A 23,225-nucleotide genomic window follows, 5' to 3' on the forward strand; every position below is an offset into this window, starting at 1 on the left:
GAGTACTACATAAGGGTCTGGTACAGTTGCTGGGAAATGGAAATCGCAGGCTCAGTGGGCTGAAGGCCATGTCTCATGGCACGATGGTCTGCGTCGCTATATATGGGGTCATGATTATAGAAATCCCTGTAGGAGGCAGATCACAGACAGATTAGTCAGAGCTGTGGGGTACAATAACACTTAATAGTGATTTTCTAAATGACAGTTAACCAAACCTAACTAGTACACTTTTTCACCTGTGCTCTCCTGGTGACCATACAGCTTCTTAATCTTCTGTGGCCTTCCACTACATCTAGATGCCCCCCACAGAACGCACATCAGAGGTGGAAGCAGTCAGCTGTGCTCCATTCCCCATGGCATGTAATCCCCTTAATGTCCCCTGGGAATTGGGACCTGGAGGGCCCCAGCTGACCTTGGCTATCACAGATGTAGACATGCCACCCTGTTCATCCCACTGGCCTGAGATGCAGAGATAGCAGGAAGGAGGGATTTATAAGGGCTGGGGATTGCCAGAATCTCCTGGGTGGAAGGCCCTGTCATGTGCTCCAGTGCTTCCTCCTCCCTCGGGGAGATAAATTGTGCCTGTGATAAGTCCATGGGATAGCAGCTAGAGCCTTGGTCTCCTCCCTCCGTCCCTCTACCTTCTCCTCTCCCCTCCCTCCCTTTCTCCCCTCCCTCCATCCCCCAATCTGCCTCTCCCCCATGATACTGAGTGAGCTGCAGAGGCTTGAGCGCTACCTGTCTCTGCCAGTCCTGGAGACCCAGCTTCATCTGCCCCATCGTGTGTGAGCCCTCAACAATGGTCCTTTGAGTTTGAACCAAGCTCTGGATGCCCTCAGTGATAGAGATCTGAGACCAGGCAAAGCTCAGGATCATATGATCGATAAAGCTCTGAGACTGGACCAAGCTCTAGAGCCCTCAGCAGTAGCCCTCTGACACTAAGCCAAGCTCTCAAGTACGTAGCCATGGTCTGTTATGTCTCCAGCATGCTCCAGAGGCTCTCAGCAATGGTCCTCTGACTTGGCCTTTCCTTGGAACTTACCACCCATGGTGACCATTTCCTGCCCCAGGCTTTCCAATGCGGCTGCTACCTTTGCAGTATTGGCTTTGCATACCACGCAATGCTGGCACCACCTTCTGCAAGTGAAGGCTGTGGGATTCCTCCAAACAGCCTTACAGTTACTGTTGTATTCCTGTATTCCCTGGCTCTGCTGCTGTATCCACAATGGCTTTGGGATAATGGATCCCAGTGGCCTGGCACCTGACTTAGACAGGAGATTCCTTGGTACACTGGCGAGCTCAAGCTCCAGCTCCCCCCACCCCCAGCCCTTACTCGGCAATTTGAACTTTTTTTTAAATCACTCCCTTACAATATTTTGAGAAGATGTGCCTACTATCTACTAATGTAGCAAGTGAAGAAATTGGAAAGTGTAGTTAAAAGCACATTAGTGGATGAAACATTGGGGTTAGTCAAAACTGTAGTTATGGGCATGTCTTTCTATAATATTTTGATGGAAGTCATATACAAGAGTCAATTTAAGAAATGTTTGCCTAAAGAACACTCTGTGAACCATTCTATTTGAGACAATGTTCATTCATCAAAGCTGCCACTGAAAAAAAAATGTGTTGAGGATCAACTTGTTAGTATGAAGGAAATATTGGAAAGAAGATAAATTCCTATTAGTCACCAAATTATCAGGCTAGTTTATAAAGAGAAGTGGTTGCTGCAAGAAACTAATAAATAGACTGGAGAAAAGGATGCCTTGTAATGAGAATATGAAAAACCAATATTGTTTTTGTTTGCATTGTAATTACTTATACATGTTTATAAACGTATTATTTATAGAGAAGGAAATATGCAATCTATCAATGGTTTGTTGTACTAGAAATGTGAGACACACAAGATGAAAAATATATACTATTGTTTTGTTTCGATTAGTTTGTTTTGAAAGAATGTTCTTGTGTTTTCAGAAGATTCCGTAAGGACCTGACGCCGGAGCCTGCGGCAGCACACGACTTCTATCAGTTCATTGAAGGGCATGTGTGTCCTGAACTGCTGGAGTGTCCTCTGTGGTCTTGCCTCCTCTTTGGGCCAGTGGGCACTTCCTGCCCCCGCCCAGCAGCCCCCGTCCTCCTGCTGCAGCCTCTGGCCCATACTGGCTTTACAATGGGTGGACGTCTTCCCCCTCCTCCACAGCCACAAGAATGACTGTTAGGTCTATTGGCTCCATGCCAAAATCCATCTTTGTTCTCAGGTAGTGGGGAAGAGAGTGAGAGAGAGAGAGAGAGAGACAGTCTGTGTAGTTATCCATCCTGGGACCCATGTTTCCTCCCAGCAACCCGTGTCCCCATGAGTGTGGACGATGGCAACCTGACACCATCCCTAATGCCATGTGGCACCCTGGCTAGTTGGCATCCACCACTGCATCCTCACCAGGGAGGGCATAGAGATCACATAGGTAGTTGTGCAGGGGTACCCCTTGGGAGCCCTTGAAGCATGAGCATGGGGGCACCCACCTGGTTATCTAGAGCAGTGGCTTCCAGGAATGCTTAGCAGTTCATACAGATAGGGAAAGGGCACCCTTGTGGGGAGTAGGACTGTAGTGTGAGAATCCATGTGAACATTTACAGAGCTCCCTTGATTGGCAGCTGCTGCTTGTTTCTGCTAATGGGACCTGGGATGGAATGTCAACAGTGAGCCACAGTGCCTGTCCAGCAGATAGATGGCAGGATAACTGATGGGGGGAATGCATGCAACAGGAGCCCCAAGCCAGCCACTGGAACCCCAAATTGGGATGAGCCCCCAAAACCACTGCAGCACTGCACCCATGAAACCCCTTTACCCCATCCCACACCATGGCCGCGTTGGAGACCCCACACCGGAGATTGGTGCTCAATGGTATTCACCTCCGCACTCACCTTCATCACTGTTGTGCCTGAACCTCACATATATATACAGTAACAGTAATTCTTACTGATGTGATGTCTAACTGATGAGGTAGTTAACATAACTACAAGGTAAAATCGGGCAAAATATTTATTTTTTTATTATCATTACATGAGTACAATCCCATCAGAACATCTAATTGTACTTTGAGAAATCCTATTAACCATGTTTGGTAGACTGTTCCAAATATCACTCTTCAAGAAACGTGGGGGGGTTAATTTTCCCAAAAAAAGTTCCAAGTGACGAATGCTCTTGAAAACTGGGGTAAATCAAATTCTTTTTCAGTGGGAGTTTAAAAATGAATTCACCATACTCTGTACACTGCAGTGTGCCTCAACGTAAATCCCATTAAAAATCAGTGGGCATGGCCTATACCTGCTGGAGAGGCCAGCAACATAGCGCTGAGCAGTTCAGCGTGCATGTGTTGATCTGTGAGTGCTGAGATTGGTGCATGTGCAGCGGCCCGCATTTCCAGCCCTGCACCCTCCCCACAGCCCGACCGCTGGCCCCGCAAACTTGCCTGGGCCCAGCCTCAACCCTGCACCATCAATCCCCAGCAGCTCCAATCTGCCACCCCACCTGCCCCACCAGCAATGCCGACACCCCCACTGCAGCCTGCCCCACCCCAATGCCCCCCCACCCTCCAGCAGTCTTCCCCCTCCGCATCCCAATGGCCAGCCCTGATTGCTGGCCTTCCTCCCACCCCCACTGATCCCAACTGCAGATTGTCAGTGGCACCTCACCAGAAGCCCAGCCCCATCAGGCCCTGCCCCTATTCAGCCCCATCCCTTTGGCACTGCCCCATGCATGGTGGGAAGTGTCAAGGTGTGCACAGAGCATCAGCATTTTGCCCACTTGGGCAGTGCTGGCACTGTCAAGGTGCCGGTGCCCAGGAAGCAGCTGCCACCCCCCACCGCCGCCCCCCCCGCCAACCATCCAACTCTCCGGCGAGCCTCGATTACCCCCCTTCACTCCAGAGCGGGCAGGCCACAAGCTTCCCACAAGTGGGGAGCTATAGTAGCCCCCTTGGAGCTGGTGGGTGGGTAGGGGAGGGGAAGGCTAGTGGGCCCAGAGATTTCAGTCCCAGGCCCACTGATGCCATTTAAATGATAATTAAATTACCTGCTGCACAATATATGTAGCTCCATGTCGATTTCTGGTGCGGAGCTGACGGCACTAGAAATCCAGCAATTGAGATGCACTCAGTCTGGCTGCCCAGCATGAATTGCATGCCAGCTGATTGGATTTGGCTGGCGCTCGAATCTCCCGGCCTGCTGCGCTAAAACATCAATGCAACGGGATGGGGGATCTTAACATGTGTTTTCTTTAAGTTCTATTTCATGTCCTCTAATTCTTTTTCCTTAACATGCATTCTAGCAACAACCTTACTGCATTTTAGCATGCAACCTAGCAGCAACCTGAGTGCACTTTATCTATCGTAATTAATTTATTTATGGACTTCAATAAGGCATTCCCTTTGTTATGATCTTGGACCAGACCCCCTGGGCAATGTTGAATGAATGCGAAAACCTCCTGTTTTCAAGTCTACATTTCCAGCAAAATAATTGGTGGTAATTTACAGCACTGTATGCAAAACAAAGGCTATAATGTGATTCCCACCGGCTGTGGAGCCTATTCATTCCTGGAGGCCGGCCACAGACAGCTCGTAGTGCCAGTGCACAGTGCCCACTCTCTCAGCACACTCTCATTATATTGGGAGATTGTCATTCCCTCCCACCTCTTCCTCCACAGTCATTCCCCCCACCTTATCACTACTCCCTGATCATCACCCCCTTGATTGCTGACACCACTGACGAGCCTCCACCCACTCCCCAATGCAGAGTTCCCCCTTCCATCCCCTCCTACAGACCTCCACACCTGCCCCCCATCACGTCCCACCCAGTCAGACCCCACTTAGATTGACCTCCCCCCTCAGGCCACTCCCCCTTTAGGCTCCACTTCCTTGGGCTTCACCCATTGGCATTGTCCAGTGCCCGGTGAGCACTGCCAGGATCACCAGTAGACAGTGCCAGGGTGGCAGGCTGCCCTATGGGCACTGCCTAGTCCAGCCCTCAATCACCCAGTGCTTTAATGGATTCCAGTTTCACTGGTGAGGCTATCACATCTGATCTCCACTGGTGAGGACCTTCTATGATGCTCGCCAATGAGGAGCTTGACTCGTAGGTGGGACAGGTAAGATTGCATCTCGGGCTTCTAAATGACTGTTATAATCCAGGTCAGAAATTCTGAGGTGTTTTATGAAGTCAGCCTAGATCATAAGTTTTGCACTTTGTATTTGGCATGGGATAACATAAGGTGTTTTGCTCCTGGGCAGGGAATTCCACAGATTCACACTCTTTGTGTGAAGAAGTTCCTCCTCAATTCAGTCCTAAATCTGCTTCTCCTTATTTTGAGGCCATGCCCCATAGTTCTAATTTCACCCTCCAGTGGAAACAACTTCCAGTTCGGCTTCCATTGAAAGTGATGCAAGGATCCAGCCTTTTGGGACAGGACTCGTTGCAAAAAATCTACATGGATTGGTGGCAGATTTTCAAAATGGGTCGTGGTAACTTACATGAGGTTATAGGAAAATACCCAGAGGTTTTTTTGGGCAGGCCATGGAAAAATAAAGGGGGCCAAGGCAAACATTTACAGAAACTCAGACATTCAACAGAGATTTTTTAAAGAATCTCCTTAAAAATACTTGCTACGAATGAAAGTAGAGACCGAACTGAAGTGATTAGAAAAGCTGGGGATAATTCAACCCGTGCAATTTTCTGAGTGGGCCACACCAGTAATCCTACTGTTAAAGCAGGGCAGCACAGTCTGCCTCTGTGGTGAGTATAAAACGACAATGAACAGAGCATCTCGTTTCGGCAAATACCTGAGACCGCAAATAGACAACCTCTATGCAAAATTATCTGGAGGCCGGGTTTTCACATAGCTGAATATGAGTCATGCATACCTCCAGTTAAAAATTGAAGCATCATCAAAAAAGTATATGACGGTAAACACACACAAGGGTTTGTATGAATATACTCATCCAACTTTTGGGGTATCATCGGCATGTGTGCAAATCGATTCTTCCTATAGTGATGGCATTATTATTAGGTGTCGATGAGTACATGGAACATGGATCAGGGGCACAAGGCACCAACGCAGACACCAACTTGCCTACCTTTGCCCACAAGCTTATCTTCACCACTGAAAATGGGCAAAATGGTAATAGCATTACATTTTATGGATACCTTACCAATTTTGGCAGAAGTAATTAAGACTTGCACTTGGTACAATCCCACATTGGCAAAACTTGAAATTGGAATAGTGTAGGTTAGATGGGCTTTAGATTGGTTTCACAGGTCTGTGCAACATTGAGGGCCGAAGAGCATGTACTGAGCTATAATGTTCTATGTTCTATTCCCTTCATAACCTAGTATTTTTTGCTAAGATCTCCCCTCATTCTTCTAAATTCCAATGGATATAGCCCCAGTCTATTGAGTGTCTTCTCCTAAGCCAACCCTCTCAACTCCGGAATCAACCAAGTGAATCTCCTTTGCAACCCCTCCAGTGCCAGTATATCCTTTCTCAAGTAAGGGGATCAAAACTGTACACAGTACTCCAAGTGTGGCCTCATCAGCACCTTGTACAGCTGCAATATAACCTTGCTGTTTTTAAACTCCATCCCTCTAGCAATGAAGGACAAAATTCCATTTGCCTTCTTAATCACCTGCTGCATCTACAAATCAACTCCTTGTGATTCTTGCACAAGGACACCCAGCTCCCTCTGCTGCAATTTTTTACCATTTAAATAATAGTCCATTTTGCTATTATTCCTATTAAAATGGATGATTCACATTTACCAACATTGTACTCCATCTACCAGACCCTTGCCCACTCACTTAGATTATCTATATCCATTTGCAGACTTTCAACATCCTCTGCACACTTTGCTCTGCCACTCATCTTTGTGTTAGCTGTGAATTTTGACACACTACATTTGGTCCCCAACTCCAAATCATCTATATAAATCGTAAACAATTGCAATCCCAACACTGATCCCTGAGGCGCTCCACTAGTCCTTCTGAGAAAGTAGAGGCATTGACCGGCTTTCTTAACAATCATGTTGACATGGGGGGACCGGGCCAGGTTGTTGGTGATAAGAACATAAGAACATAAGAAATAGGAGCAGGAGTAGGCCATCTAGCCCCTCGAGCCTGCCCCGCCATTCAATAAGATCATGGCTGATCTGTCGTGGCTCAGTTCCACACTCCCGCCCTCTCCCCATAACCCTTAATCCCTTCGCTTATGAAAAACCCATCAACCCGCGTCTTAAAAATATTTAGCGAGGCAGCCTCCACCACTTCAACGGGCAGGAAATTCCAGAGATTCACCACCCTTTGAGTGAAGAAGTTCCTCCTCAACTCCGTTTTAAACCGCCCCCCCTTTATCTTGAGGCTGTGCCCCCAGTCCTACTGTCCTTTCTGAGCGGGAAGAGTCTCTCCACCTCTATCCTATCCATCCCATTCATCATCTTATATGTCTCAATGAGATCTCCCCTCATTCTTCTAAACTCTAATGAGTACAAGCCTAGTTTATTCAGCCTCTCCTCATAGCTCAACCCCCTCAACTCCGGTATCAGCCTAGTAAACCTCCTCTGCACTCCCTCCAAGGCCAAAATATCCTTGCGTAAGTGCGGCGACCAAAACTGCACACAGTACTCCAGCTGCGGCCTCACCAATGCCCTACACAGCTGCAGCAAGACCTCCCTACTTTTATATTCAATCCCCCTGGTTATGAAGGCCAGCATCCCATTCGCCTTCCTGACCACCTGCTGCACCTGCAGGCTGGGTTTTTGCGACTCATGCACAAGGACCCCGAGGTCCCTCTGCACCGTCACCTGCTGCAGTTTTTCGCCACGTAAGTAATAGTCCTTCCTACCATTATTCCTACCAAAGTGGACCACCTTGCACTTGCCAACATTAAATTCCATTTGCCATTTCCTGGCCCATTCGCCCAGCCTATCTAGATCCTTCTGCAGACTCTCCACACCCTCCGCGCAATTTGCCGTTCCACCAATCTTGGTGTCATCAGCAAATTTCGACACCATACACTCGGTTCCCTCCTCCAGATCATCTATATAAATGGTAAATAGCTGAGGCCCCAGCACCAACCCCTGGGGCACTCCACTAGTCACCAACCGCCAATCCAAATAGCACCCATTGTCCCCCACTCTCTGCCTCCTATTTGATAACCAATCCTCTATCCACACTAACACCCTACCCCCAACTCCATGCCCCATTACCTTCTGTATTAATCTCTTGTGAGGTACCTTGTCAAATGTCTTCTGAAAATCAAGGAAGACCACATCCACCGGCTCTCCTCTATCCACCGCCCTAGACACATCCTCATAGAACTCCAATAAATTCGTCGGACACGACTTCCCCTTAACGAAACCGTGCTGCATCTGGACACAGGTGATCTGGACACCTAAACACTTGAAGCTCTCGACCCTTTCTATTTCATTCCCCGTTGATGTCGACAGGGGCATGTACTCCTTTATGCTTCCTGAAGTCAATGACAATCTCCTTCGTGTTGTTGACGTTGAGGGAGAGATTATTGTTGCCGCACCAGTTCATCAGATTCTTTATTTCATTCCTGTGGTCTATCTCATCATTGTTTGAGATCTGACCCACTATGGTGGTGTCGTCAGCAAATTTGAAAATTGAATTGGAGGGGTGTTGTACGTTATACAAGATGCACTGCAGAAATGTACCATTGCCTAACCAGCAATGTCCACATGCCTTCTTTTTAAATTTAAGAGGATAGCAATCTTTGGCACATATTTTCAATTGTCCTACAATCTACTTCTGCTCCTTTATGTTGTGAAACTTATCATGTACAATGTAATCATAATATCATAGAATTTCTCATTCAGTTTGAAAGTGAGAAACTTAAATCAAAAACAAAAGACTTAAAGTTGAAAGAAGTCAATTACATAGACATTTAGTTATAGTTAATAGGTATTTTCTTAGCAAGTTATGGGAAAAGCAGAATACGAGAATTAACTAATACAAAATATAAAAATAGATTGTAAGAACTTCTACAAATATGTGAAAAAGGAAATAGTGAAACTAAATGCCAGAGTCTCTATCTGTTAGGCTGGAACAAGGGAAATTGAAATGGGTTATAAGAAAATAACTGATGTTAAACAAATATTTTGCATCTGATTTCAGGTTGGGTGGATTGGCCATGTTAAATTGCCTCTTAGAGTCCCAACATGTATGCTTAGGTTAGATGGATTAGCCTTGGTAAATGTGTGGGGTTACGGAAATAGGGCATGTGGGTAATATAATCTGTCAGAGAGTCAGTGCAGACTTGATGGACCAAATGGCCTTCTTCTACACTATAAGGATTCTGTGATTTTAAGAGATATGTATCAACTTGTGAAGGTACCCATTCCATGTTCCAGTCTCTGCATTGGTTCCTGCAATGTACATATGGTGTAGGATGTGTCCACAGGTGGGTTGAGTTCCTTGAGGAGTCATCTCCATCTGAGGGCTGAGGTTCATAATGTTCATTTGAAGTTCCAAGAAGAAATGGTGAAGATTTGGTTGTGGAAGTAAAACAATATAGATGGTCACATGAAGCACTTAACCATATTAATTGATAATTTGAAATAACTGAAGGCACTTTTGATTGTGTAAGATGCCTTACAAAGATGTTTTGTGTGTTGCATGTGTTATATGTATTTTCTAATGTGAGAAAGTTAATTTTCTTAACTCATTCTTTTGTTAGGTGCTATGCAGCTGTCGGATATGGAGAGAATTCACGGAAAGTATCACTAAATATATCATACTGTTTAAACTTTGGTATAATTGCACATGAATTCTTACACTCACTTGGTTTTCAGCATGAACAATGCAGGAGTGACCGTGATCAGTATATCACGATTTTTTGGAATCATATTCCAGATGGTAAGAAAGTTGAAAATATCATTTTGAACATCAATATATTTGTACTAAAATATACATTAATTTGTTTTTCTGACATTGAGCTATAACTCCTTTAAATTTTGTATTGGCTGTTAATATTGGGAACTGCTTTCTGTGTGGTGTTAAGACCGAGGCCAGAAACTACAAGGTTTTTTAAGAAGTTGACTGAGATCCTAAGTATTATACTTGTTGTTGGCATTAGTGAGAATAAGGTGTTTCACTCTAGGTACGATTCAAGTGACCCACTCGGAAACTTTTATCAAATAAAATTTATTTAAGAAGACAGCTAAAATATATCAAAAAGATTTAGCATAAGTTTTACTAATTACAATTACAAATGTGACACAGTATAGCTCCTGATAACTAACTATCTCCGTTGATCCAAGTTAAGCACGATTCCACAGAACACCCTTCTTCAGACTTAACATAGAAACAGATGCTGGATTTGTAGCTTTTTAACACCTGCTGTGAATTGGTCCTTTGAATATTGAATCAAATCTCTGAGGCTTCCCAGAGCTGGAACTTTCAAAAAGCCTACTGTGAGAGAGAGGGAGAGGCTGGGATTCTCCTAAAAAAAATGAAGTGCCCTATGACGGGAAAATGAGCAAATTTCCTGAACATTCTTTGGGCATACTTATCTGAATGAATCTCTGACACTGTGCAACACAGAGTGCCACACAGAGATTCATGCCAGTAAGAGTGTGTGTATGTGTGTGTGAGTGTGTGTTGTGGGGGGGACTCTCATCTCACTGGAAAAGTCAGAATCAGCATATTGAGCAGGCCACTACTCATGTGCCAATCTGTCAATGGGGAGATCGACACACGTGTGCTGGCTCCCTCCCATCACCAGCCTCCTGGTCCTCCAATACTTTGCCAGGCCTCCCCCTCCCTGATCACTGGCCTCCCCTCCCAATTGCTGGCCTCCCGACCACAACCTGATTCTCAGCTTTTCGAACCCCCGTACTCCCACGATCACTGGCCTTCTGGAACCTCTCCCCCAGGGCCAGCCCAATCTGTTCCCCCCATAACTCACCTGAAACCCCTCCCTGCCCCGATCTGCCCCCACATGGCCAGCCCCAATCCCCCTGATGGCCAGCCTCATGCAACCAGCTGATTACACTAAAAAAAAGGCTGTGGAGACTCGTGATCAGCTAGACGGTGGTTGTGAGTCCCATTAAAGGCCCCCCTGCTGATGTCTCTCAGCCAGCTGCGGTACTGAAGCAACATTGTTAACTGGGAGAGTCCCAGGCAGAAAGACACTACTTTCTTCCATTGGCTTCTGGTGGCAACTGAGTAACGAGACTAAGAACTTGGAATGCTCTATAAAAGACCTGTCCCCAGGCATTTCATCTGACCTGTCAATCATTTTCTCAGCAATCCCCAGAGGATCATTAAAACTCCAGAATAATACAGGGAAAGTGGAAATGAATTTGAAGAATAAAGGGAAAGTAGAAAAGAGCCCAAACAGGGAGTTAGGTGGGTAAAAAGGGGTCACAAAATGTCCTTAGCGGACAGGATTACGCAGAACTCCAAGGCATTGGAGCAGCTAGAGAGTAGCTAGAGAAAGAGTTGGTCCACTCAAGGACAAAGGAGGGAAATTATGTGTAGAACCACAGGAAATGGGTGAGATTCTTAATGAATACTTTGCATCAGAATGCCCTATGGCAGGAAAATGAACGAATTTCACAAACATTTTTTGGGCATACGTAGGAAGTAGGTCGCGGGGCGGCCTGGGAAGTTTTTTTTTATTTAAAAGTTACTAACCTGGGAGGATTGACCTCATTGTTCAACTGGAGCAAAGCAGAGAGGGAACGTTTCGTGTCAGGAGTGCTGAGGGTAAGAGATTGATTTTTTTTCAACCTCTTTATTGGAGTTTTTTATTCTGTTAAATCAGTAAACCAGAAGTAGGCCGTGGGGTGGCCTGGGAAGGTTTTTTTTATTTAAAAGTTACTTACCTAGGAGGATCGACCTCATTGTTTGACTGGAGCAAAGCAGAGAGGGAACGTTTAATGTCAGGAGTGCTGAGGGTAAGAGATTGATTTTTTTTCTACCTTTTTATCGGAGTTTTTTTTTCAGTTAAATCAGTAAATCAGAAGTAGGACACGGGGTGGCCTGGGAAGGCTTCTGCACAATAAATTTGAACAGGGAGGAATCCTGAGACACCACACGTGTAGAGTATCCCACCCTCCCTCCTCCTCTAACCTAAAAAAAAGACCCGGGTGAGAGCAGGTAAATAAAAAAAAGAAGCAAATAAAGAAGAAAGAGAGGAGTAGGAGAAAGGGAGGCAGCGAGTGGAATGTAAGACTGTGCAGGCTCCTAATTTCAGCCAGTAGCGTGCAGAAGTTTTAAAAAGCAGGCTGCTCTATCAGCGGGCAGCAGAGTGAGAGGGAGCAGAGTGGGACAGCTTCAGCATGAACAGGCAGGGGCGAGGGTAGATTCTGGTAAGTTTTTGATTCTTCAGAGTAGAAAGAATGCCAGGCAGGATGTTGGAATGCTCCTCTTGCAGAATATGGGAAGTCAGGGAGACCTCCAGTGTCCCTGACAATGACACCTATGGGAGGTGCATCCAGCTGCAGCTCCTAACAAACCACACTAGGGAACTGAAGCAGGAGCTGGATGACCCCCGGATCATTCGGGAGAATGAGGGTTTATAGATAGTAGCTTCAGGGAGGTAGTTACGCCATAGGCACAGAGCACAGGAAATTGGGTTATCATCAGGGGAGGGAAGAGGAAAGTGCAGGCAGAGCAGGTTCCACAATAAGTATACTGCTTTGTTGGATACTGTTGTGGAGGATGCCTTACCTGGGGTAAGTTTGCAGCAGCCGGATCTCTGGCACTGAGTCTAGTTCTGCAGCACAAAAGCGAGGGGGGACAAAGAGGAGAGCAGTAGTGATAGGCGACTCAATAGTCAGAGATACAGATAGGAGGTTCTGTATTCGTGACAGAAACTCTTGGATGGTTTGTTGTTTCCCAGGTACCAGGGTCAGGGATGTCTCTGATTGCATGCACAGCATTCTGAAGTGGGTGAGTGATCAGCCAGATATCATGGTACTCATCAGTACCAATGACGTAGGAAGGAAGAGTGTGGAGGTTCTAAAGAGTGAGTATAGAGAGCTTGGTAGGAAGTTATACAGCAGGACTCCAAGGATAGTAATCTCAGGATTGCTACCTGTGCCACGTGCCAGTGAGGGTAAGAGTAGGATGCTCAGCAGATGAACATGTGGCTGAGGAACTGGAGTAGGGGTCAGGATTTCAGATTCCTAGATCATTGGGACATCTTCTGGGGCAGGTGGGATCTGTACAAGAGAGACAGGTTACACCTGAACTACAAGGGGACCAATATACTTGCAGGAAGGTTTGCTAGTCTCATTGGGGAGGGTTTAAATTACATTTGCAGGGGAATGGGAACAAGAGTGCCAGAGCAGATAGTGGAGCGGGGGTGAAAATAAATGATGATAATTCATGCAAAATCACAAACAGAAGGATTGTGTGTGGTGGTAATAATCTTCTGAGGTGTGTCTATTTCAATGCCGGTATTGTGGGGAAAGCAGACAAGTTGAGGGCGTGGATCGACACATGGAATTATGACATTATAGCCATTAGTGAAACTTGGCTACAGGAGGGGCAGGACTGCAGTTCAATGTTCCAGGGTTCCAATGTTTCAGAAGCGATAGAGACAGAGGGATGAAGGATGGGGGGGTTAGCATTGCTAGTCAGGGAAAATGTTGCAGCAGTGCTCAGGCAGGACAGATTAGAGGGCTTGTCTACCGAGGCCATATGGGTGGAGCTGAGAAACAGGAAAGGTATGACCACATTAATGGGGTTATATTATAGACCACTGAATTGTCAGCGAGAATTAGAGGAGCAAATCTGCAGAGAGGTAGCAGCCAACTGCCGGAAACATAAAGCTGTGATAGTAGGGGATTTTAATTTTCCACATATAGATTGGAACTCCCATACTGTTAAAGGTCTGGATGAGGTGGAGTTTGTAAAATGTGTTCAGGAAAATTTTCTGAATCAATATATAGAAGTACCAACTAGAGAGGATGCAATATTAGGTCTCCAATTCAGAAATGAATTAGGGCAAGTGTTGGAAGTGTGTAGGGGAGCACTTTGGTTCCAGTGATCATAATACCATTAGTTTCAACTTGATCATGGATAAAGATAGATCTGGTCCTCGGGTTGAGGTTCTGAACTGGAAAAAGGCCAACTTTGAAGAAATTAGAAATGATCTAAAAAGTGATCTAAAAATTTAGGTCTATTCAAAATGCTTCTTCAGTTCCATGGCATGATCAGATCAGTTTAAATTGTTTTACTTTTATTTACACTCCTTGATTTATACTTGTGTAAGAATGTGGCACAGGAGTACAATTGTACCCCTGGTAATTAGCATCGTCCAAATCATAAGCTCATATTGTTTTTTTATTCTTCACTATGGATCAAGCTAACACTTGATGAGACAAGGGGTGGGATTCTCTGCCGTCTCAATAACAGCAGGTGACATGCCATTCGCTGGTGGTAGGATTCTCTGGTCCCATTGCTGACAATGGAAATTCCTTTGAAGCCATTCTAAGCTGCCAGGAAATTCACAGCACAATTGCGCTGCTGGACGAAACAGTGAATTGTGCTGGCATGAATGGCCAGAGAATTCTGGCCAAGATCTGGGTAGGATTTTCTGGCTGTATTTGCCCCGAAACTGGAAAATCCCGCCCGAGGTCAACAGGCCTTTCCATGGTCCGCCCTTTGCCCGCTATGATTCCTGTGCTGGGCAGAACCGGAAAATTCACCCCCCGGTTTCAGCTGACTAGTATCCTGGTTTCAGAATCAACACACACTTATTTCCTCTACCCCATTATTTTTGTTCATGCCATCATCCATCTAGGCCCAAAGCTCTGCACTCCTCTCTCCCTTTTTAAGATACTGGCTAATTTTCTCCTTAATAAAAAGTTTGGTGGATTACAGCAACAACTTGGATAAAATTAAGCACATTTGGTCGTCAAAACTTGAACATTGCTGAAGAAAGAGACATCTTTCTGGAAGCTTTTCATTTTGAACTTATCAGCACATTCACAAGAAACATATTTTGTTACATGTTGTACACATTACACAAAATAAGAACATGTACACACCTGTTACAGTTAATAAGCAACTGCGATTTGCTTGTTCTTTCTTGTGGTGATTATCTCTTTAAGGGCAACACAGCAGAAATAGGTCACCTGGCTTGGGGACCAGTTGGAAGACAGAGTTGGGAATAACCTCAGGAAGTGGAATCCTCCTCTGTGGCCTTCCATTGCCTCTCCTTGAAGTCTTCACTGCCTCCTCTGAGATCGTCAGTTCAGGGGTAGTTTTACAAAGAAATACATCATGCCTAGGCAGAGGTCCTCAAGGTAGTATCATGAATGGTCCCAGAGAGTTCATGAATACTCCAGTTTAAGCTATAAAAATGTATGCAGAAATCTTAAGTTTTCAGATGCTGTTTCTCTCATTCTGGCCTTTTGAATATCCCAATTTCAACGCAATCATGAGTGCTCGTCATGCCTTCAGGTTCCTGCAACACAGCTCTTGAATTCTTCCTCAATCTCTCTGTATCTCTCTGACTCTCTGTCTTACTCTTTCAAAAATTCCCCAAATCATACATCATTAATTATTATTTTTTCCATCTGATGTCATATTTTCATGTCTGGGTGACATATTTCATATTGTTTAATTGAGGCTCCTTGAGATGATTCCACATATTAAAGGCTATATCTAAATAAAAGTTATTGTATTGTCATTAGTGGGTAGATTTCTCTGCCCAGGCCCTATGATTGTCTATTTTTCATTAAAGCATGATTTGTTTTGTGTACCCATGATAAGTCAGTTGATTACAGAGCATCAAGTGAAAGGCTCTGCTTAACAGCTGGATGGTTGGCATTTATCATTTTGTGTATGGTGGTCCTGGACTTTCCACATTTTGTTCTATGTGACAGTTTGAAAAGCTGAAACTTGTTTTTAATCCATGGTACTCTTCAATCTGTGTAGCTAATTGCTTCTACAGGTGAATGATATATAATTTTCCTCTTTGTGAAAAGCTGTACAACAGATCAAGATCAAAAATTAACATACAATAATACGAATTAGGAGCAGAAGATTTTCTAAGGCCCTGCCACAGTTTATGTGGATGCATTTGAAATGATGACTACAAGAAGGAACTATGGACTATGGACAGGAAAATTATAGAATACCTCAAAGAAGAGACAACAGAAGACCTCAGAGGAAGCAATGAAGACCTCAGAGAAGAGGCAACAAAGACCTCAGAAAAGCGATACTGAAGATCTCAAAAAGGGTGCAAAAGACAGGCCCTAGACAGAAGGCAACTCTTGAAGTAGACTCATTGGCAACAAAAATCTCAAAGACAAGGCTCTAGAGACTCTGGAAAGTGGGCAAAGGAAGACCCCAGAGAAAGGCAATGAAAGACACAAAAAAGGGTATTGAAAGACCCCAGAAGGAGGGCAATAAAAGACCCAAAAGGAGGGCAGTGAAAAACCCCTGAAGGAGGACAAAGAAAGAGTAAATAACCAAATAAAGGACAATGAGGGAATTGCAGAATGGAAACGAGTCAAAACTTCATCGGAGTCAGACCTGCTCAATAGAGAAGTCAAAAGGGTTAGGATGAAATTAAAAGAAGTAGAAGTAAAGGTTCCATTTATGAAATGTATATACTCAGTAAAAATGTGATGGATTCCCCTCGGAAGAAAGACAGAAATTAATTTTTTGATATTTGTTTACATTTTTTACAGAGAATATGGAATTTCCACAGTTAAGTGCTTTACATTTGATTGTTCCACTTTTCTTTCTTGCTGTTTTTGAAAGCGTTCTGGATATTTTATTAAAGAGTTCAGAAGAAATTAAAGAGTTCAGAAGAAAGTTGGAATGAATGAACACAAAAAGGAATGAACGAAAAGAATTAAAACTCTAGAGAAAGACATTAAAACAACAAGATCAAATGACTAAAACAAATATGGAGAATAAAAATGCTTCAAAAATTTACAAAATGAAGTTAAGAAAGATAAATTAATGAGACAATGTATAATAAGTTTGAACTCCATTAAAATCTACTTTAAAATAAGGGCAAGTTCAATGAAGGGGTCCAGATGCGGAGGAATTTGTTAATTATCTCCAGGAAGGTTTTCTGGAACAATATGTTGATAGTCCAACAAGAGAGGGGGCTATACTGGACTTGGTACTAGGGAAAGAGTCCAGCCAGATCATTAAAGTTGCAGTGGGCGAACATATGGCGAACAGTGACCACAATTCCGTAAGTTTTCAAATACTCATGGAAAGGGACAAGGGTTGTCCCAGGGTTAAGATGCTGAATTGGGGGAAAGGTAACTACAACCAGATTAGGCAGGATTTGAAGACTGTTGTTTGGGAGAGGCTGTTTGAGGGTAAATCCACATTTAGCATAAGGAAGTCTTTTAAGGAGCAGTTGATTGGAGTGCAGGACAGGCATATGCCTATGAAAAGAAAGGATAGAAAAGACGGGATTCGGGAACCATGGGTGGCCAGGGAAATTACACGTCTAGTCACAAAGACAAAAAAGGCATTCATCAGGTCTAGGCAATTAAAAACAGTTGAAGCCCTTGAAGAATACAGAGAAAGTAGAAAAGAACTCAAACATGAAATTGGGACAGCTAAAAGGAGTCACAAAATATCTCTGACAGGCATGATTAAGGAGAATCCCAATGCATTGTATACATATATGAGGAACAGGAGGGTAGCCAGAGAAAGGATAAAGGAGAGAAATTACGTATAGAACCAAAGGAGTGGGTGAGATCTTTAATGAGCACTTTGCATCAGCATTCACAAAGGGAAGGGACACATTGATTGATGGTTTCTTGGAAGGGTATGTAAACCCTCTAGAGCAAGTCTTCATACGAGAGAGGAAGTGGTGGGTGTATTAAAAAGTATTAAGGTAGACAAATCTCCAGAGCTAGGTGGCACCTATGCCAGATTTCTGAGGAAGACAAGAGAGGAAATGTCATGAAGAACAAACATATCAGGAGTGATTCTCCCAATAACATTCTAAGTGCTGAATTTGCGGGAAAACTGGTGTAAATCATGATTGTTTCTTTATTGGGAGTTCATGCTTGAATCTCCCACAGTCTGTGCAATTTAGAGGTCACAATCATGAATCTCATTAAAAGCTTGGGGGTGGGGTCTATTCACACCAGAGTATGACAGTTGTGGAACTCTGCGTATGTGCAGTGGCTCTAAACTGTCAGCTTGCAGTTTGCTGGCCAACTGAATCACTGGTCAGCCTGGGACCCTGGTGGTGCTGCCCCTACAACCCCCTCACGGCCCAATTGCGGCCCCCATGAACATTCCCAGGCCAGCCCCGACCCACCTCCCATTCCAGAGCACCCCGATCACCATGCCCCCTCCAGCAATGATGATCCCTCCAATGGGAGGCAGACCCCTCCAGCATACACCACCCCCTAGCCCAGCCCAATCACTGGCCTCCCTCCAGCCTTGACTGATCCTGTCTGCAGAGTGGCAATGGGACACCCACCCCCACCAATCATTCCCTATGCCCTGCCCCCTTGGTACTGCCCAATGTCCAGTGGGCAGTGTCAAAGTGCCTCCTGGGCATGGGCATTTTGCCTCTTGGGCAGTGCAAAGGGGCACAGACTGGCACTATCAGGGAACCCATGCCCAGGGGGTATCAGACCCCCATGACCCAACCGCTGGGGAGCCATGATTGTGCCCCCTTTACTCCAACAGGGTCTCCCGCTAGTTCCCCAAAAGTGGGGAGCTACTCTAAACCCTGCCGGAGTGGATTTTTACTGGTGGGATGGGAGATGCTATCAGGCCTGAGAATTCAGTTCAGGTCCAATAATTACATTTCAATCACATTAAAAAAACTTACCTGCTTGTCCCATCGGTTTCCTTCATGGTCCTGACCATTCCAATATCTGGTGGTGGGACCTCTGCATGCGTAGGGAACACATGCTCAAATCCTACAAATTGGCACACACGCTAATCTCCTGGCCCAATCCGCCAAAAAAAAGTGGGTTGGAATGGGAAAATCACCCCAACATCTATGTTGGATGGCTGTAAAATTGAATGGAGTTATTGGCAAAATAAAAGACTAAGCCAGGACAGAGAGACATGGAAAGGCTATTATGAATTAAGAACCTACCTTAAGACAGAGCTGTCATTATAATGATGAACACTGTAACACAGAAGAAAGACCGTACAAACAATGTGTCAGGGTGGAAAGTGTGGTGTATGGCTTCTCCAATGGCTGGCAAAAAATTGGGGTTTATGCTTGGGCCCTGAAATGGTAGCACACAAGGCACTGGCATATTTGGGACTGGGGCAGGAAGAGGTGTCTGAAGGATGACAGGCTCTGGCCTAAAGGGCAGGAACCATCATTGCAGTCATTTTGTGCAATTTGTCGAGAGGAAAAGTTGCACCACACATGTAAGTCAACAGTCAAGGAAAGGCTTTGAGTCAGACAAACTGCATTAACTGCTAGGACATTTTTTACCTTGGAGGAAATCAATTTGGTGTGAGGTGAAGCCATTGTGGGTTGGGAATGCTTCTGGGTGTGGCCCATGGGAGGGTTATGCATTAGACTATAAAATATAAGAGCTGTAAGGGGCCTGCTCCACCATTCAGTAAGATCATGACTGATCTGATATGATAATCTTCAAGTCCTCTTTCCTGCCTTATCCCCATAATGCTTGATTCCCTTACTGATTAAAAATCTGCCCATCTCTGTTTTGAACTTACTTAATGACCCATTTCTATGGGTCACCTCCAGGAATAAAGCCTTGGGTGCTGGAGGTGATTATTCAACAGAAGAGAACCCTGGTTACATAACATAGGTCACAAGGCTATCAGCCAACACCAGCCCAGAGAGATGAAGGTTAGGAAGGGGCCAACCAAGACCTTCTACATTTCCAAAGAACAGTGACATGTCATTGAATGTTCAGAACACACGGACTCTACCTCCAGATATCAGAGGTGACTAAGGTTTTCCTGAGAGGAAGTTGAATATTCCTGCAACAAGACCTATCGCATTATGGCTTTGGAGCGAAGCACTATGACAATTAACATCCGGTAACATTGGCCTTAAACTTCTACACCAATGATTTATTTCATGGTCCGCAAGGGACACGTGTGGCATTTCCATGGCAGCAACACATAGCTCTAAATGGGAATAATGAAGGCCCTATTTAGAAGGATCTCCATTAACTCTAGACGTCTGAGAAATTTCATTTCTCTAGTTTCCTTAACTAGCTTGACTTTAGGCTTCCAGCATCTGTTTTCTTAACCCTTACTCCATAGTGTGGCTTGCAATTAGTGGGAGGCTCGGGCCTGACTCTAATGGGGTGAAACTGCTTGAGGGTTTGAGTTTAGGAGTCATGGGGTTGTGCTGCAACTATACAGGACCTTGGTAAGACCACATTTGGAATATGGTGTGCGGTTCTGGTCACCTCGCTATAAGAAGAATGTGGAAGCATTGAAGAGCGTGCAGAGGAGATTTACCAGGATGCTGCCTGGTTTTGAGGGTAGATTTTATGAGGGAGCTGGGGCTTTTCTCTTTAGAGTAGAAAAGGATGAGAGGCGACTTAATAGAGGTTTATAAGATGATGAGGGGGATAGATAGAGTGGACGTGCAGAGACTATTTGCTCGGGTGGATGTAGCTGTTACTAGGGGCATAACTATAAGGTTCATGGTGGGAGATATAGGAGGAATGTCCGAGATGGATTCTTTACTCAGAGCGTGGTTGGGGTGTGGAATGCACTGCCTGCTGTGATAGTGGAGTTGGACACTTTAGGAACTTTCAGTTGGTTATTGGATAGGCACATGGAACACACCAGAATGATAGGGAGGGGGATAGCTTGATCTTGGGTTTGGACATAGCTCGGCACAACATCAAGGGCCGAAGGGCCTGTATTATGCTATAATGTTCTATGTTCTAGAAATCTACCTGGATTGGATAAACATCCTCCAGTTAGAAAATGGTCACTTGAGTGAATCATAGAGGCCCTTCGGCCCATCGAGTCTGCACTGACCACAATCTCACCCAGGCCCTACCCCCATATCCCTACATACTTTACCCACTAATCCCTCTAACCTAAGCATCCTAGTACACTCAGGGACAATTTTAGCATGGCCAATCAACCTAACCCACACATCTTTGGACTGTGGGAGGAAACTGGAGCACCCGGAGGAAACTCACACAGTCACGAGGAGAATATGCAAACTCCACACAGACAGTGACCTGAGCCAGAAATCAAACCCAGGTCCATGGAGCTGTGAAGAAGCCGTGCTAACCACTGTGCTACCGTGCCTCCCTCCCTGGGAAGTCCTGCTCAAAAACCCAGAGGTTTTCTTAGAAGAACTAGGAGCTACAAAAGGAGCCAAAGTGGCATTACATGTCGACCAGGATGCAATCCCATGGTTTTGCAAGGGACGCTTGGTACTATTTGCTTGAAGGGAAAAAGTGAAACAAAAATTAGAAGATGGGAACGAAAAGACATCATAAAACCTGTGCAGTTTGCAAAACGAGCAGCTTCAGTGTTGACTATTTTGAAGCCAGATGGTTCAGTCCATCTTTGCGGAAATTTTAAGTAAACATAAAACCGCTATTCACAGCTGGACAAATACCTGATTCCCTGGATTGAGGGGGGCTCTTATTCTCGAAATTGGATATGAGTCATGCTTATTTGCAGTTACAGTTGGGTGAGGATTCACAGAAATATTCCATGATCAATATTCTAAAGGGCCTCTATCAATACACAAGGCTATCTTTTGGGATATTGCAGCCTGCTGGATTTTCCAGACAACAATGGAGAACATATTACAAGGTTTACCTCAGGTGGCCATTTACCTGGAAGACGTTCTCATTACAGGTAAAGCAGAGGCAGAACATCTAGAAAACCTGGAGGGAGTCCTTAGTCATTTCTCAAGAGCCAGTGTGTACTTAAGGAGGGAGAAACACATCTTCCTGGCACCTCAAGTGACCTATCTCGGTTACAAAGTTCTACATCCTTTGGAGGGCCAGGTGCAGGCTATTATAGATTCCCCGGCTCCCATCTCCACTCAGGAGTTGCAATCTTCTTAGGGCTGGAGTTGTACTATAGAAAATTTAGACCAAACTGAGCCTCTATCTTGGTTCAGCTATATCAGCTGCTAAAAAAGTATCAAGCTTGGGAATGGCCCACCTGTCAAATCCTTGCTTTGAAGAAAATAAAGCATTAGTTATCATCGTTGAATGTCTCAGCACATTCTGATCCTTGAAAAGAGATAGTGCTAACCTGTGATGTATCTCCACAAGGCATCTGGACAGTTTTGGCAATGTCAGATAGAGACGAACATCCAATAGCATATGCCTCCAGGACCTTGTTATAGCAGAAAGGAAGTATGCCCATTTTGAAAAAAAAGAGTTGGCAGTAATACTTGGAGTGGAGAAATTTCTTCAATACATTTATGGGTGGGAATTTGTGAATCACAAGCCACTACTGGGGCTACTGAAAGATGGCAAAGTGGCACCACCAGTAGCATCAGCCCACATCCTTCGATGGGCGTTTTTACTGGCGGCTTACAACTATCAGTTGGAGCACCAACCTGGTGGCCAGGCAGGCTACCTTTAGCAGACCCCCAATTGATGGTATCCCAAGTAGAATAATGACTATTCTAATGAATAGTAAAAATAAACTATGAGTTTTCTGGATACCCTCCCAATGGCCATATTTAACATATGTCTTTGGACGCAGAAGGACCCTGTCCTCACAAAAGTTAAACACTTAGTACTAACAGGGGAAGCAAAAAGACCAATTCCATTCTTATTGGAACAGAAGAGAGCAGCTCACTGTCGAAGACAGAACACAGCAATGGAGGGCACGAGTCGTTGTTCCGAGTCAGAGCTGTTGTGCTATACTGGCTGAACTACATCATAGCCACCCAGGATTGTCCAAAATGAAGATGCTGTCCAGGAGCTATGTTTGGTGGCTGGGAACGGAACCCTGGATTTGGCTGTATGGAGATTATGCGGCCCACTCATGGGCTTGATGCTTTTGGTCATAGTGGATGGACACACATCAGGTGCATTCAGTGGCCATAACAATAACAGTGGAGAAACTTTGTACCTCATTTGCAATGTATGAGATCCCAGAGGTGCTGATCTCTAACAATGGGCTAGCTTTCAACAACCAGAAGTTCACTCGGTTCGAGAATTAAATGGGATTCGACATATCAGAATGGCACCATCCACCATTGAATGGCCTCATGG

The 23,225-nt window shown here is 44.9% G+C and overlaps 1 protein-coding gene across 1 annotated transcript in view; it reads left to right on the forward strand.

Annotated features, from left to right (window-relative positions):
* LOC145344339 (astacin-like metalloendopeptidase) overlaps positions 1-23,225 on the forward strand; it is a 228,578-nt gene that overhangs the window by 57,378 nt on the left and 147,975 nt on the right. The window contains exon 6 of the mRNA XM_080191469.1: positions 9,743-9,921. Within this exon, the coding sequence (XP_080047595.1) occupies positions 9,743-9,921 (179 nt within the window). The remainder of the gene's footprint in view (positions 1-9,742; positions 9,922-23,225) is intronic.

This window comes from Carcharhinus amblyrhynchos, chromosome 6, assembly GCF_965287045.1.
Source record: "Carcharhinus amblyrhynchos chromosome 6, sCarAmb.v2.hapA, whole genome shotgun sequence".
Lineage (NCBI taxonomy): Eukaryota > Metazoa > Chordata > Chondrichthyes > Carcharhiniformes > Carcharhinidae > Carcharhinus > Carcharhinus amblyrhynchos.